This window comes from Sitophilus oryzae, unplaced genomic scaffold (assembly GCF_002938485.1).
Source record: "Sitophilus oryzae breed Bouriz unplaced genomic scaffold, Soryzae_2.0 scaffold_488_pilon_pilon, whole genome shotgun sequence".
Taxonomy (NCBI): Eukaryota; Metazoa; Arthropoda; class Insecta; order Coleoptera; family Curculionidae; genus Sitophilus; species Sitophilus oryzae.
In genome coordinates, this window is record NW_022147071.1 from 1377041 (window position 1) to 1394113 (window position 17073).

Genomic DNA, 17073 nt, shown 5'->3' on the forward strand with positions numbered 1-17073 from the left:
GCTTTAGCTCAAAAAGCAAAAAATATATATCTCATGTTACAAAATCCACGTCTTTCTTCAGAAATTCGACGGGAAATGAGTGAAAACAAACAAAATAACAAATTTTCTTCGGGTTGGTTAGTGTTAGTAGTCGAAAATACGGCGCGTCGTGCAAGTGGTCCTTGCCCGACCCTACGCTACACATATCTGTATTATTAGCAAAGGAGGAGCCACACACATGTGATAATAATAGCGTCATTTTTAGCTTTGATCGCGGCGTTGGTCGCGTATACCTAGTTCTAGTGTAGTTAATCGAAAAAACATCGGAAAATGTAGACAAGGTGCGGAGAATTTCGAAAAAATAAACGAACTAACTCAAAATAACCGGGAAATCTCAAAAATCGAAGTTAAAAAAAAAATACTAATTTTTTTTGTGCGCGTGTGTTTAAAGTTATAGAAAAAGGTGATAATAGTAATAATAATTAGTGACGAAGAAGAAAGTAAATAAATCGTAGTACGTTTTTCCGAAATTTTTGGAAAACGTCAGTGGTTTTTGGCAAAGCGAATAGTTTGAGTATCATCAGCGAAAATACGCGCGACTATAAAATTTTTGGACGGAAAATTGTTATTTTACTGAACTGAAAATAAAATACAATAAATTTTAATTATTTTCTTGAGTCTGATATAAAAAGATATTAAAAAAGTTGTAACTGGAAATTTTTGGGTTTTAAAAAATCTATATCAGTGACTGTATGATTAATTTTATGGGTAATTTAGTCAATGTTTATTTTTCTGTGACTAAACATCCTCAAAATATAGTTTTATACAGGGGTTTTGATGTATCTGGGTCATTAAAAATTTTGTAGGGTGTAATTTAGATTGAAATTTGTTTCAAATTTCTACTTCGTTCCGGTTTCACCGGATATGGCTGTAAAATTGCTTTATTTTAAATAGGAACACCCTGTATATTTTATGATTTTTGAATTCTACATAAAAATCTAAACACCATTTTGTGTATAATGTGTATTATATACCTAAGTTTAGTCGATTATGAAATAAACCCATTTATACAGGGAGAGTCTTAAATAAGTGCAAATATTTTCACGGCTGGTAGATCTCGATAAAAGAAACATATTCTCTCTTTACCGTAAATCAAATAATTCCAAAATAACTGAGTTATTTTACTTTGAAAATTTAAGAAAAACGAAAATATTTTTTGGTTAAATTTTGAGAAACCACTGTATAAAAGAAACATATTTTCTCTTTACCGTTTTTTAAATAACTTCAAAACAGCCGAGTTATTTTACTTTTTCAAAACTTTTTTTCAAAAAATACCAAACTTTCAAAATCTTTTTTCGCGAAATAAACCCCTAAACTTATTTACGACTCACCCTGTATGTCATAAATGATTTTTTTTGCACAGTAAAAGATAACTACATATTTTTCAGCATCAATGCATTTGTTGATAAGTTTTTATTGCTTTTATAAATTGTTTTACTGTACTTAAAATTAATATTTTCTTATTAGTCAAATGCCAGTTTCCGTTATTACTTCGTAACTATACAGGGTAAGTCCTAAATAAGTGCAAATATTTTTAGGGGTAGTATATTTCGACCCCAAGGTTTTTACGCGAAAAAAAAAAATTGAAATTTGGAATTTTTTGAAAAAATTTTTGTACTTTTTTTTTTATTTTTAGCTAAAAAATAACATCTTCATAATAGGGCAACATAGGTTTGTAAAGAAAAATCTATTTTTTTTAAATTTTCAAAGTAAAATATCTCGGTTATTTTGGACTAATTTGAAAAACGGTAAAGATAAAATATATTTCTTTTATCAAGATCTACCAGTCCTAAAAATACTTGCACTGATTTAAGATTCACCCTGTATACCCATGAAGTTTTTTTTATCTAACCGGGAGTAGCTACAAACTCCTTTTTTAATTTACTTATTTATTTTAACTTTTTTGTACACCCTGTATACCACGATTAATAAATTATCAGCTGGTTCATAAACAGCGGCATTGAATTGGTAATGAAAAAACCTACATTTTATCTCCACGAAAAATTCTATTGTTTAACATCAAATAAACCTAATCTTTTTTCGTCTTGTCTTTTTCAACATACATAGATATAGGCATATTTACCGACGAGATAATTAGACTACACAGATTTATTTAAATTCTTGGCGCTTTTAAGTTAATCACCGCGACCTTATAGATCTATTGTGTATTCCCCTTTCTTGAGTTATAACGAGTTATAACGAAAAGCCAGTATCTGAGACGGCTCCTCAAAGGCCAGCTCTCCATCCTCGACATCAGACGTACCAAGGTTCATGGCACAAATGGTCGTCGTCTCGGCGCACTCAGTGATAAGGTGTTCTGGTGTTTCCCCATTTTCCCCACAAAATCTGCATTCGCCGTTGTTTCTCAGTTTCAGCCTACTGAGGTGTTCGTTGAGGAGACAGTGTCAGACTGTTAGAAACCCCGTGACAATCCGAAGATTGTTTTTACTTAAATCAAGGAAAACCTTTGATTTTTCTCGGTCGTAAGTTCTGAGGAACTTTTTCGAGTGTCTTAGACCGTTGGAGGACACCCATTTCAAGTTACGGATGGAGTCTTCCAGATTCTTCAGTTCCGCTTTCAGTTGGTTCCCGTTTGGAAAACAGAACGGTTCTGGTCCAGTTAGTGGAGTGTTCGCTCCTTTTCTAGCTAGATCATTTGCTTTTTCATTGCCTTCCATCCCTTGGTGAGCAGGCACCCAGAGTAGGAGGACTTACTTATTTTCTTTGCCTAATTTGTTGAGTTTCTCTAGGCATTCTTTGATCAACTTCGAGTTGATGGTTACTGAGTTGATCGCGTTAAGTGCTGCTTGACTATCGGTTAGGATGGCAATTTCCTGTTTTCGATAGTTCCTATCTAAGATAAATTGTACGCATCTTTCGATAGCGTAAATTTCTGCCTGAAGGATACTGGGGTAGGTGCCCATTGGTTCGGAGTATTTAGTTTTCGGCTCAAATACTCCTATCCCTGTTCCTGCTTTGGTCTTGGAAGCATCAGTATACCACGTGATGGTATGGTCTTTTATATGCTGAGTAAGCATTTCTTTCTTCCAATCTTTTTTATTACTCAATACTACAGTGAGGTGTTTCTCAAAGTTGTAAATTCTTGGTATGTCATCTACTGGGAGTTGGAGAAGTGGAATTTTCTTTTTGACGGTGTTCCAAGCCCCTTGTAACTGACGCTAGCTCGTGTATCACGGCCTTGAATTTTTACTCCCAACGCGTTGCAAATTTGCAAGCTATTGAGGAATTCGGAAATGTACAAATTCCAAAAATAAATTGAAAATAATATGTATATTAAAACATTTTTTTTACGAAATTTTTTAACAACTATTTTTTTTCGTTTTTTTATTTTAAATTTTACCTGTTTTTATCTTTATTGCACGCCGTCACTGGCACCATCTGTTTCCACCGAAACAAGATACGTTTTGACAGAATATCTGACAGCTGCGTCAGCTGTGTGAGTTATCCTTTATTTACAAGAGAACAATGGCGCGTATGCCGTTTTGTGGTACCATATGATCCCTCGCTCAGCTGGTCTTCCCCAGTAGTACCATATGATCGAAGGAGGCTAGATTTTGACAGCTGGAAAATTACGGATTAATAGTTTTTTTACATTGAAAACATTAGAGACTTATCTCATGTAAAATCATTAATTTCTTGAACGCGGTGTTAGATTGTACCATACGATCGAAAAAAAACGGTGTCAAAGACGGCTGGGGAATAACAATCAGTGATAATTTTGGCGAGGTCAAGCCCTAGACGTCCTTTACTTGGCTTAATAAGGTTGTAATTTATTTTTATATTGAGTAAAAATGATTTTTAAATGATGGCTACTGAAATATCAGAAAAAAAGGTTTTTTCAACGCTAAAAGTCACAACCCATAAAAGTTCTCTATTATTAGACCACCCTGTATATCGATTTTGTTGACACGCGGTTTAGTAATTTGTTTATTTATTGTATAATATATAACAGGAAGAGTGGAACAAATTAAACTAGATTGTTTAAACAATAAAAGAAATTTCTAAGGAAGTTAAATACGTACATACGCGCGAAGAAGTCAATGATCTCTAATAGACAAAACATTGTTTCAGTGAACAACTTATGTATATTTTAATTACTTTTTGATTTTCCTTAATTTGGTTTTTAAAAGCTTTAAAAGAAATATCTTGATAATATTTTTTTAATATGTAAATACTATTTACAAAAATTGTTACATTAATGCGAAAAATTGTTCGTTAGAAGGTATCCAATAAACAATAAAATACATTTGAAATTATTAGTAGAAGTTCTACATATTTTTATAAATTTAAAAAGCAAAATGTACCTTTATAATATGGGGTTATCATAGTTCATCGCCAACCATTTTTTAATCATTGTTCATCATTGCATAAAAAACTTTACAACAAAGATATAATATTTTAATTTGAACTATTTTGCGTTGTACACACACCATTGGGATTAGTTCACTTGCAAATTTAAAATGTCAAACAGTTAACAATCAATATAACTTATGTAACACTTTTAATTACTTTTTATCCACCCGCTTTGCAAATTGTTAGTTCTTTCATTCCCTAGGCAACTTTAAATTTATTTTTATTGTACTGCAACTACACGATTACTATGCTATCTTGTTTATATAACGATTTCTGTGTTGGTATTTTATTACATATTTTTTGCACGATCTTTTTGATTAATATTTTTTTTATTCAGTTAACACCATTACTACACCAATCAATTAAATTGTTTGAAAGATATATAGATCCCCTAGATTTTTTTTACGAAATAATTAGATTAGAACTAAATCAGAGAAATACGTAAAGCTAGAGGTATTCGAAAATGTATCACTATTTATGTCATAAGCAAAAGTATATATTTAGGCAGAAGATTATTACAGAAAACATATAAAAAATAAAGGGAACAGTATACCTATAATATCAAATCTACAGGATGTTTCAAAACACGTGTGCCATTTCTCGTGGGGAGATTCCTTGCGTAAAAATAAGACTTTTTTTCCATAGCATCTGTTAAAATTGCAAGCAAGGGTAGATTAAATGATACAGGGAGGATTAAAAACTTTATTTCTTCTCGCACGTTTTTTTATTGCTTCAATTTTTGAAAATTTTTGTATTCCTTTTCAAAAGTTATTCGGGATTTAAATGTAAGTAGTTTGGATATGGCCTTTCAGCCTCAGCCTGAATATCTGTTGATAATTTACTTATTTCGTTTTGAGCCATTTCTGGCTCCAATTCATCAGCAATCGACACGAAAGAGAATTAAAAAATATTGACTCAAAACTGACAACTAAAGAGACAGCTTTATTTATTTGTCAAATTACATAGAAACCAGCGCCAACCCAGCAAAATATTTTTTCTACTCGTAATAAATTCCTTGAAATAATAATTCCTGAATATTTTTTTAAAATTTTTCAAAAATAGGTCTTTTGTAATGTATCTTAAATACAGCATTATATTTTTTTGAATTTGATATACAGGGTGAGTCTCAAATAAGTGCAAATATGTCAACATAATCAGTCTTTTTTTTACTCTATATGGTACTAAAATAAGTGTCTTTGTATTGTTATGAGTACAATGACCACAAAGCGTAAAAAATAACCAATTATTGTTGCAAAAAAATGAAAAAAACCCAACACAATGTATTACCGGTAATTTTATTTAAAAATCAGATTGTAATTGAACGACAATTATTATCAGTAGCCTGTTTGGTACATACGCACATAATATAGGCTTAAAGTACGACCTTCAGGTATATAAATACATTTTACCTGCTATTGGATAGCACTGCTGAATGCAAAATTTCATTTTATATGGTACTAGAACAAATTGCCAATACCAGGGAGCGAAAAAAGTATTTAATTGTTATTTAAATCAGTTTAAATTGCTTCTACACGTGATAGTTAATGCTTTTGTTTAGAATTAATACAAAAATATATTCATATATTGTTTTTAGTACTTTATACATCTTTTCCAATTTAGTGTATTTTAAGCAATTTGTAGCTAAATTCTTTGGCTTCTTAGCAAATAGTAGAAAAATATTTAGTGCTTTTATATACATATACAGGGTGGTCCGAACTGTATTCCGGAAACTTCGGCAGCATATTCTGCAGATAAAAATAAGTAAAAAAGTTCGTATAGATGTACGTCCTAAAATGCTTAGTTTCTGAGATACAGGGTATAGAAGTTTCATTTTTATTTCGATTTTTTCCAAATAATTTCTGAAGCAACGACAATATTTGGATGAAAATGGGTGTCTGGGAGTTTTTTGGCATGAGAAATTTGACTTTGATGTCAATATGACTCCTACTACTAGAGGGCGCCACCTACATATTTTTTAACTGGTTTGACGGGTAATAACTTTTCGTCCGTACCTGTATAAAACTACTGAGTCAAAAAAATTAACATTTACCACGTTTTTTGCGTGAAAAAGGTCTCTTGGTAAAAATCGCTACGAGTAATGGTTTTCGAGTTATTTGGAATCGAAATTATGAATACCTGTCATCATTGACATAAATTAAACATGTTGACCAGAGATGTTGACTAAATAGTTATTAGACTGAAATCATAAATTTGAAATGTTTTTGTGCCAAAAGTTCAACAGAAACTATTTTATATTTTTTGCAGACAAAATTAGGATAAGTTTAAAAAAATAAAAATTTCCCAAATTTATTATTTCAGTGAAATAATTATCTCCTCAACGTGTTTATTGTTCGTCAATAATGACATGTATTGTCTATTTCCATTCTAAATATCTTAAGAACGGTTGCTCGTAGCGATTTTTACAAAGAGATATTTTTTATGTAAAACGTCAAAGAGATGTATTTTTTTCACTCGATAGTTTTATACAGGTACGGACAAAAAGTTATTACGCTTCAAAACAGTTAAAATACATGTAGGTGGCGCCCTCTACTAGTAGGAGTCATATTGATACCAAAATCAAATTTCTAATGTCAAAAAACTCCCAGACACCAATTTTCATCCAAATATTGACGTTACTTCAGAAATTATTTAGAAAAAATCGAAATAAAAATTAAACCTCTACACCCTGTATCTCTGAAAGTAAGCATTTTAGGACATACATTTATACGAACTTTTTTTACTTATTTTTATCTGCAGTTTCCGGAATACAGTACGGACCACCCTGTATAACATATTTTTTTATTTTTCAAGTATTTATTAACTATGTCCTAAAGAATCACAGGAACACAAAAATATTATGGTTACTTAATTTTCTCACTGTTAAACTGAAACCTCATACAAAATAAATAATTTCTGATGCCCCCTGTATATTATTAGGTAATTCTACCTACGTACTGGTACCTACCGACAGTACGGTCAGTACCAATTATTCTATTTGTCCGACGATTACCTATGTACCTTCGAACCGCATTTTTCAGCTGGTTTGACAAATTTCAATGCCAAAGGTAGTACGGCAAGTTAGTTCAGTAAATTAACAACTTTTTTCGGTTCAGATCATTAGTTTACATCGACATTTTAACGCGAATCAATCGAAAACAATATTTAACTCCGAGTAAAATGTAACAAAACTACTAAAAATGAAGAAATTTTGTAACAAACTAACTAAAAAAGACTGGAGAGTGACTATACCCAACTTAAATTCACCAATATTCAAGAAATCACCTAATAAAGAAGAAGAAGAAATCAAAAACACCGACAAAACTTCTAAAAGATCATCCGGATTCTATGATCTTCACGAAGCTCAGTTAGAGTACGACAAATGCAGAAGCCTACCTAATAGTATTTACATTGACAGCCCCAGCAGTTCATCTGACAGTGAAACCGATGACAATTTCCATGATGCCATAGAGAAAAGCAGCTACCAAGACGTCAGAAAAAGCAATACCGAATCAGAAACTGATCAAGAACTCTACGTAGACGTTGAAGAACCAAGAAATATCAATAAAAACAATAGCAGGTTTGAGTACGATGTTCCTAGGATCAGTTTTAAGTTTGTAGAAAGAAAAAACACCGACGAAAACGTCTACGAGAATGATCCTGTTGAATCTGAGCCAGTTTTAGTCAAACACACTATTAAAAGCGAACTGAAGATTGTTTTGAAGCCTTTAGATTTGGATGAAGCTGATTCTACCAAAGTCTCGATTCATTCTCCTGAAGAAATCAGTAATATTAAAGAAAATAGTGATGGTAAGGATGAAGCAAGCGATGTTGGTGAGGCTGAAGAGCCGAAATGTCATGCTTCGGAGAAATTCGGCAGTCAGACTGAAGTAGTAGTGCGCAGGAGTCGCGAAAGTATACCCCTGTCCATTATAAAAAGTGGTAGTGACCCGAATCTCAGGTCTAGCATCGAGGATGACAGCCTGTATAAAGTTCCTCGCAATTTGAAGGCCCAAAATCGACTTTCTCAGTCCTTGAATGATTTTGATCCTGACAACATGAATCAAGAGATCTCTAAGTCAAATAATTCGAGTATTGAGCATATCTCTTGCAGCCAGGTTGATTTGGCTAGGCAAAATTTAGCAATAAACCGGAAAAATTCACTATCTAATGACTCAGTGAAACTGGATTACTGCACGACTCGCAGTAAACTGCCTATCAGGATTAGAAGACCTTCCATGCTGTCAATTCCAAAAAAATCAGTCGGGTCATGGAATAATTTTAAAAATAAAGTTAGCAACATTATATCGGACCAACCAGCGCTACAAAAAGTCGGAGCTCTCACTGACAAAGACAAACTAGCTCATAACATCGAGGGAATGTACAGGACGTCGAAAAATAAGTGCAAGAAAGTATTTATAAACACCGGGAAGATTTTTTCTGGAAAGGGAAGTCCTGGGAGACGAACCGGAAGTGCGGAAAACTCGGAAAAATCTTGCTCGAACTCACCTAGTGTCGGTAGGACTAGTGAAGTAAGTTTTGCGCGAAATAAACTGACTGCTAGTGATATCGAATACAAACTGAACATTGGTCCGGAGAATGGTGCTGTTGTGAATGTGATTAGTGAGAATGGAGCTCAGTCGCCTGTGAGTAACGATGGAAGTGAAATGATCGAAGACAGGATTAAGGAGGAGTACGACTTTTCCACGTTGAGGAGTACGTTCAAGAAGAAACTGTTTCTTCCTGAGGTAACTAGGTTATTATAGGAACAATGTACTTTTTAGTATTGCTTGAATTGTTATGGTTATTGTATACTGTATGTAATATTGTTACTGGATCCCAAGAGAATATGTGATAGTGAATTTGTCATTGTCGGTCATTTTAATTTAGATTTTTTAAGAGATTTTAATTTAGATTTTTTAGATTTTATTATAGATAAACTGAACTTTCTGTTATTTTTTGGAAGTCTACTCTGTGTCCTGTGTCCGATGAATGTTAACAAATCTTAGATTTACGGAATTTTAAATAATTTTTATGTTCCTTAATTCGAACATTTAAAGGTCTAGATGTTTCCACTAATATAAAATTTTTAACTATCATGTGATTCTTATCTGGTCATATTTCTTTTGTATACAGGGTGAGTTTCCTACGATGTTCTCTATGGGTATCTCGGAAACTACTAGAGATAGAGTCGGTTCAATGGGGAAAGAATTGCAGTTTTGTGGGGTCATAAATATGCGCCTTTCAGATTTTTGAAAAAGTTCATGTCTTACTAGATATTTCGAAAAAAAAAACAAATTTTGACTATTTTAAAATTTGTCTCTAATTCCATTATAATCTATTTTAGACAACAAGTTTTTAGATAACAGTTGTAGATATTCACATCCCTAATGAGTTTGTGTTCTCCGATTTTTTCTAAAGCCTGTCATTTTTGACATATGACACAAACATATGTTTTTTTAAATGTAAACAATAGTTGGCCATGTAATAATTGTAAACCAATGTTAGCCAATATAATAAATATGTTTTTTTCACAAAATTTCTGACTTATAGCCAATTCTTATCTTTCTTGACTAATTTCACTTAGTTAGCCAGGGAAACGTCATTCAAGTTCAATCGTCATTGCTCTCAGAAATGTGAAACTGTGACATCCAAACTTTGAACATTAAAATAAGCAAAAATTGTAAATATGAATTGTTCAAATGAAGAAAAGCGTGTAGGATTATTTGTTCAACTTTTCTTGGCTATACAGTTTCGAGGATACGTTGACCGGTGAACGTACTGTGATCGGTACTGTTAGAAAAGTTAAATTTAGATACTCGTGCATTAATAGAATGGTTCCATCATGACTTTCATTATGACACACCACCCCCACCCCCACCATGAAAGAAACGTTAAAAATTATTTATATCATAATTATGTAGGATAGAAAGAGGTGGACTAATTGTTTGGGCCTCAACATACAAACCAAAACATATTATAACTCATCGCTGAAAAACCTAAAAATGGCACTTTTTATGAAGTCATGGCCAACTATGGTTTCTATAAAAAAAAACATATGTTTGTGTCAAATGTCAAAAATGACAGGTTTTAGAAACAATCGGAGGACACAAACCCATTAGGGATTTGATTATCTACAACTTTTATCTGAAAACTTTTTGTCTAAAATAGATTATAATGGAATTGGAGACAATTTTGAAAATAGCCAAAATTTGTTTTTTTCGAAATATCTAGTAAGCCATGAACTTTTTCGAAGATCTGAAAGGCGCATATTTATGACCCCACAAAACTGCAATTCTTTCCCCATTTAACCGACTCTCTATCAACAGTAGTTTCCGAGATACCCATAGAGAACATCGTAGAAAACTCACTCTGTATATACAGGGTGTCAAAAAATAGTGTATCTAACTTCGGTGGGTGATTTTACAGATAAAAATAAAACAAAAAGTGCCTATGAGTATGCCCTAAAATGCTTCCTGAAGAGGTTACACCCTTCGAAAGGGTAAATAAAAATAATATATGTATTTTGTTTATTCTTAAGAACATTGGTAAACTGTTTTTCTTGAAATTTTGTACTATTATACACATTTTAATATCAAACCAAAGTGTATTTTCTAAGGCTTTTTTCAAGAAATGAACCCAATGATATTGTATCAATTGATATTTTAGAACTAATCTAGACCTTCTTATTTCTCTGAGATTTAACGAATTATATGCCATTTTTTCTCGGAGCATCTTAACGAGGATTTCATCAAATTTCATACTAATTTGGTAGAGTAATTTATCTAACTCATGTCGAACCATCAACGTGGGTACCTATAACCCAATTAAAAGATACTTCGTTTTTAAGTTTGAACCTATCGTTTGACCTTTTTGAGCAATAGCTAATTCTTGATATGCCCATACAGCTTTGTTACGTAATGGTATTAAGAGTCTTGGGCAATTATTGTTAGCCTCCGAAGGATATACCTGCATGGCTATATAAAATATAGCTTTACAACATAACAAAAATTATATACAGGATGGAACCGGTTTTTTTCACAAGTTTCGAAGAGTGGGTTTAAAGTATTTTAAGATTTTTCAAGGAACACCATGTTTTTGTTTAGATCTACCATGTCTGTGTTTAATTTGTATATCAGAAATTTAGACTGAGAAAAATCAAGGATTTTCCTTGATTTAAGTAAGAACAATCTTCAGATAGCCATGGGGTTATGTCACCAAAAAAAGCTGAAACTAAAGCAATCAAAACTCATTCTTGCAGTTTCGTGTCGATTCGATAGTCAGTTACCGGTAGCGGCTAGGCGATTTACTTTTAATAATAATTATTTTTTATTTAATGGATAATACAATTTCCGGATTTTTAGGGTTCCGTACCCAAAGATAAAAACGGATAATGTATCTATGTTGCCGCTATGAACAAATACTAAAAACAGAATTAAATAAATGTTTATAAATAAAAAAGTACTTTTACTAAACATTATCTTTTAAGTAAGAATTTTACATAGAATCTTTCAAGTTCTCGGTGGCCGCGTGGTTAAAGCGTTAGGACTTTAGGCTGCTATGACGTTGTAGCCCTAGTAAGGCAGGTTCGAATCCTAGTCAAGGCGACTTTTTTTTAATCGTTTTTTTTTTAATTTTTACATATTTATTTTTACTTTTTACATATTTATTATTGATTAATACAATTTTTAGTAACGTGTTTCTTCATTTTTTTTAAATTACTTAAACGCGCAATCAAAATTTCACCTAAATCGGAAAAAAAGTTTATAATAATATAGTGTCTAATGTTGTATAGATAATGAATGGACTGACTAATGTTGTATAGATAATGAATGGACTGACTAATGAATGGACGGAACCCTTCGTGCGCGAGTCCGCCTCGCACTTGACCATTTTTTTATTAGAATGCCTCAGCTATAAAATATAATTATTATGTTATATTATAATATATATTCTTGTTTTATCTACAACGACCTTACAGGTTGGCGAAAAACGCCGTCAGGTGCTCCCAGAAAATGATGGAACGGCTGTGCTTGAATTAGCAGACTTAATACAAATACAATTACTTTTATGTAAAAGTTACAACGAAACTTATTTGATGTTTTTCAGAAAACTATTTAACCCAATTTTACTACCAAAAGTAAATGAGTTATTAAGGTATTACATGATATTTGCTGTAAATACAAATCTATTTACATTCTCTGCTTTGAGCGGCTTGTTATACAACAAAAGAAAAAATGTTCAATGGAGCAAAACCATAGCCTGACCATGATGAGAATCAAAAAGTTAAACAAAACAATTCGATTCTGTTTGTAAGAACTCAATCGGAACAAGATCAGGTTAATTGTGGGGCTTGGTAGAGAACCTCAATACAAAATATTTTCATGGTGTCTGTCTGTCTGTAACACGATAACTCAAAAACCGCTAAACCGATTTTAACCAAATTTGGCACAAAAATACTGTGGCACCCGAGAATCTGGCCATTAGTTTTTGGTAGGGGTATGGGGTTGGTAAGGGGGTATGGGAGAGGGTTAAACATTTTAAAAAATCGTAACTTAAAAATTACAGTAGCTAGCGAAACGCGGCTTTCAATTTAAGATTAGGAATAATATTTGCAACCAAATTTCTAATAACATCAAAATCAGTCAAAGTCGCAGTTTTTGAGATAAAAAAATTGGAAAAATTCCTTTACTTTGAAACTAAAAGAACTGCCTACCAACTTTTTTTTATTAACCTATTTTAGTACTAAGGCGGATATACGTGACTCCCGGCGCCAATTTTTTGTATTGCCACTCACGTCGCAAAAATTAATAGTTTTGTGACGTTTTGGAAAAAATAACTTTTCGAAATATTTATAAAATATATTTAACTAATAATACTAAGTTCGGCTTTGTTTTTATTCTATTTTATTTTTATTTAATAAACTTCCAATTTTCACTGCTTTGAAATATCGTGATACACCATGATGGGAATGGTTACACTATGAGAACCATAGTATTGAATTTATTAAATTTTACTTAGAAAAAACGATATTAGATTAAATTGAATTACAATCAAAATCGATTTTATTTTATTGTTTAAGTTATATAGGTTACTGGCGATAGTTATAGTAAGGAGATAGTGTCACGCTCTACTTAGACACTATTTTTAAGAAGTGCTTTTTCTTCAATGGTTGGATAATCAGAATTTTTTGGTACGGGCACTTAAATAATCCGAAGCCAATCAAACGTGCCATAGATTTAATATTTTTATTTTAATAAAAAGTAAATTTTAGATTAATAAAAAACCCGTTTTTTTGTTTCAGGGTCAGAATGGTTTTGAAGATCTGCGAAGGTACGTCAAACAAGGAGGCGATTTTTGCAAGGAACTAACTACTATACTTCAAGAGAGGTAAGTAATTAATTACAGTTAATAATATTTTTAGTAAGTTTAGTTTTTATTGCTCTATACAGGGTGTTTTTGAAAAGTAGCTCACCATCATACCTTTTTTATTAGATAATATGTTAGTACGAGAGTTGACTTTTATAGTTTGCATTATAGAAACATAGTAGGCGCCTGTCAACTTATATATCAAATATCAAAATTAATTGTCAGCTCGAAAACCAATTGAGTTTTTAAAGCAAGAAAACATAAGCCAAGTTAAAATTGTCATTGCCATGATTACCTTGATCAATCTCAAGCCACAATAACCTATAAATGTTAAACAAACAATCCTGATTATATATCGTTGATTTTACCTTTTTCAGAGCCGAGGCAGAGACTCAGTATGCTAAAAGCCTGTCGAAGCTCAGCGCCAAACTGTCAAGGGCATGTCGAGAAGGCGTTGGAGGTATCAACGAAGCCTGGAAAGCTGTCGCTCAGGAACTGGAAGCCAAAGCCGAAGCACACAGGGTAGCTGGCAGCGCGTTGCTGGAAGACGCAGCCAAGCCACTGAAAAGCCTGACAGAAGGTCAGCACAGGTAAGAACTCATGTTCCTATAAAAACTAACTGTATCCGACTTGTGCAGCAAATACCTTTAATTTACTAGTAAAAGGGGTTCATTGCTTGGTTTGAGCGAATAAAGAAATTGGATTTATTGTTTAATCGGTGAAAATATTCTTCTAGTAAAATTGAGTTACTACATGCATTGATTTTTTTGCACAAGTCGGAGTTGCTGAAATATCTTCTTAAGAAATTAACATAAGATTTTTGTAATTTTAGCGATGAGAGATCTACTAAATACGCTTTAGTTCACAGAAAAGTGTGAGTAAATAACTGTTTGAACCTATTTTCTCGAACCGAGACAGTGTTTAGTGTTTTGGTTTTAAAAATAACTTATAGAAATTTAACTTGGCAGGAGAAGAAGGGTATGATAGATACTGTCACGTAGATGTCAGACAGTTTTGAAAACTAAAAAGGATTTAAAAAAATATATATGTATATTAGAATCCTTTTTTTTTCTAGGCTTTTTCATAAATAAGAACAATACTTTTTTTTAAATAAATTAGTATATATCATGGTTTTCAAAAAAAGTTAAGGTAAATTAGGGTTTTTTGTAGTTCTTGAAGGTTATGGTAACTATTCAAATTGTAGGTAGATAGGTACTTTGTAGTTATTATTGTGTGATTTAAAAATATTTCTTACCAATGTTTCTAGTAGTTTAAAAACAGAGTATTTTATTAATAAGAATAGGAAAACAGAAGATTTTTAAAAAATTACTTCTATTTTTTATTGTTCTTTTACAATTATCAAATATTTTTGTTTCTTAAATCATTAAAACTAATATGTATTTTTTATATTTTCTTTTAACAACTTCAGAATTGTGGAAATTGGAGTATAAAATTCTTTATAACAATCAGCCAAGTTGAAGTGCTTACAATAGAATTGACTTTCAAGATATTTTACTAATATTATCAAGTTTATCAGCTAGTCAATCAGGAATCAATTGATATACCATATGTGTAGTACCGTATGTGTAGTACAATATGTATTATTTTGCTGTGTATACTATAATAGAATTTAGAATTAGAACAAAAAAGGTCAATATAAGTTTAATACATACATAATTTTATTTCTTCTTTTTTCTTCTAGATCTAGGAAGCAATGTGAAGGGGCAGTTGAAAAAGCTGCACGTCTTCTAGCTGATTGGCGAGCGGCTGAGGCCAAGGGCAAGAAGCACAGCCACACCTGCGCAAGGGACAACGAAAAGTTGCAGGACGCAGCAATTTTTGACACTACCAAATTCGGAAAACAAACGTAAGAACATTTTCCAAGACTGTTTTTGTGTATATTTATATACGATCGAAAAAAATAGGCGTCAAAGACAGCTGGGGAATGGATATCGATGATAATTTTGGAGAGGTCAAGCTCTAGACGTCATTACTTGGTCTGTACCCTTCTTTTTCTTTTTTGGCGCTGACTGCCAGTTGCTCTTAAAAAAGTTGTAATTTATTTTTATATATTTAGTAAAAATCATTTTTAAACGGTGTAGTTTAAAATTCGAGTAAAAATATTTTTTTTTGGAAATAGATTTGTGTATGGAAATTTTCAATCCTTTTTATCTTTCTATAAATTTTTTTTCTTCCTTTTTTTCTTTATTATTTTCGTCTTTTTTTTCTTTATTATTTTCTCTTTTTTTTCCTTCTTTTATCATTTTTAATATTTTTATTTTAAATTTTGTATTCAAATTTTATGTCAATTTGTAGTAGACTGTAGAATGTTTAGGAGGGGAGTTAATCACCGCGAGCCTAAGCCATTTTTGACGCCGTTTTTTTTATCATACGGTATTTATTTTTAAGAGTACTTGGTTATGGTTTACTTATTTCTATTAGGTTTTATCTTAAAGATATTTTTTTCGTTCAATAACAATTATCTAAAAATAAGAGCTTGCAACAAACAGATATTGCTTACGCAATATCGTGAACGTTATTATAGTTATTAAACTAAAAAAATCCTTCTTTTCTAGGTTATCGAAAAGTGCAAGTCTCATCCACCTGGCTCATCGACAGAATTCCGCAGACAAGGAGAACGCCAAGGTACTACTTATATTTAATAACCAGTTACCATTACAGAGTACCATACTATACAGGGTGTTTCTTCAATTATTCGCATCAATAATAAAATTGAAATCAAACGTTTAAGAACATCTGTTAGTATACTTAAAAAGATTTATGTGAAAACCTAGTGAACATAAGCCTGATCAATCTACAGGTGTGTAGAATGTAGAATAAGTAAGAGAGGGGGTGGGGGTTAATCACTGCGACCTTAAAGATCTATTGTGCCCCCCTTTCTTGAGTCATCACACAGTCTATAACCCATCATACCCCTGTTGTAGAGAGGACAGGGTATTTCCCATCCTCCTCTGACAACAGTTCTTTCTCCGAGGATACACACCCTTTTACGGTTGGAGTTTGGCCCTCCGTGCCGAACCTTCATAGTCGAGGAGCTTGCCTCCGGCTGAGGAACCCGTGAGGTGGAGGCTGGAGGATCTGTCTCCATTTTCTCCACCTCTTTAACTTGGTTTTCCTTAGACCTGAAACCGCGGTTTTGTCCCGTATCTATAGTAGAGGATCTGTCCCTCTTTCTCTATTGCTTCCATGGATTTGAGGTCAGTTCCTATTGTGAGGACCTGACCATGACCCTCCTCCCTCGAGTTGATGACTCGCCAACTCGATGTCCTTACA

The 17073-nt window shown here is 32.4% G+C and overlaps 1 protein-coding gene across 2 annotated transcripts in view; it reads left to right on the forward strand.

The window, feature by feature from the left end:
* The first annotated feature begins 241 nt into the window (after window positions 1–241).
* LOC115886393 overlaps window positions 242–17073 on the forward strand; it is a 28904-nt gene continuing 12072 nt past the window's right edge. The window contains exons 1-6 of one of the 2 annotated variants that reach the window (XM_030905518.1): window positions 242–442; window positions 7527–9158; window positions 13715–13800; window positions 14157–14369; window positions 15482–15646; window positions 16356–16425. In XM_030905518.1, the coding sequence (XP_030761378.1) occupies window positions 7611–9158; window positions 13715–13800; window positions 14157–14369; window positions 15482–15646; window positions 16356–16425 (2082 nt within the window). In that variant the 5' untranslated portion in view covers window positions 242–442; window positions 7527–7610. Of the gene's footprint in view, window positions 443–475; window positions 494–7526; window positions 9159–13714; window positions 13801–14156; window positions 14370–15481; window positions 15647–16355; window positions 16426–17073 lie in introns of those variants that run through there. The other variant, XM_030905519.1, reaches the window with a different exon arrangement.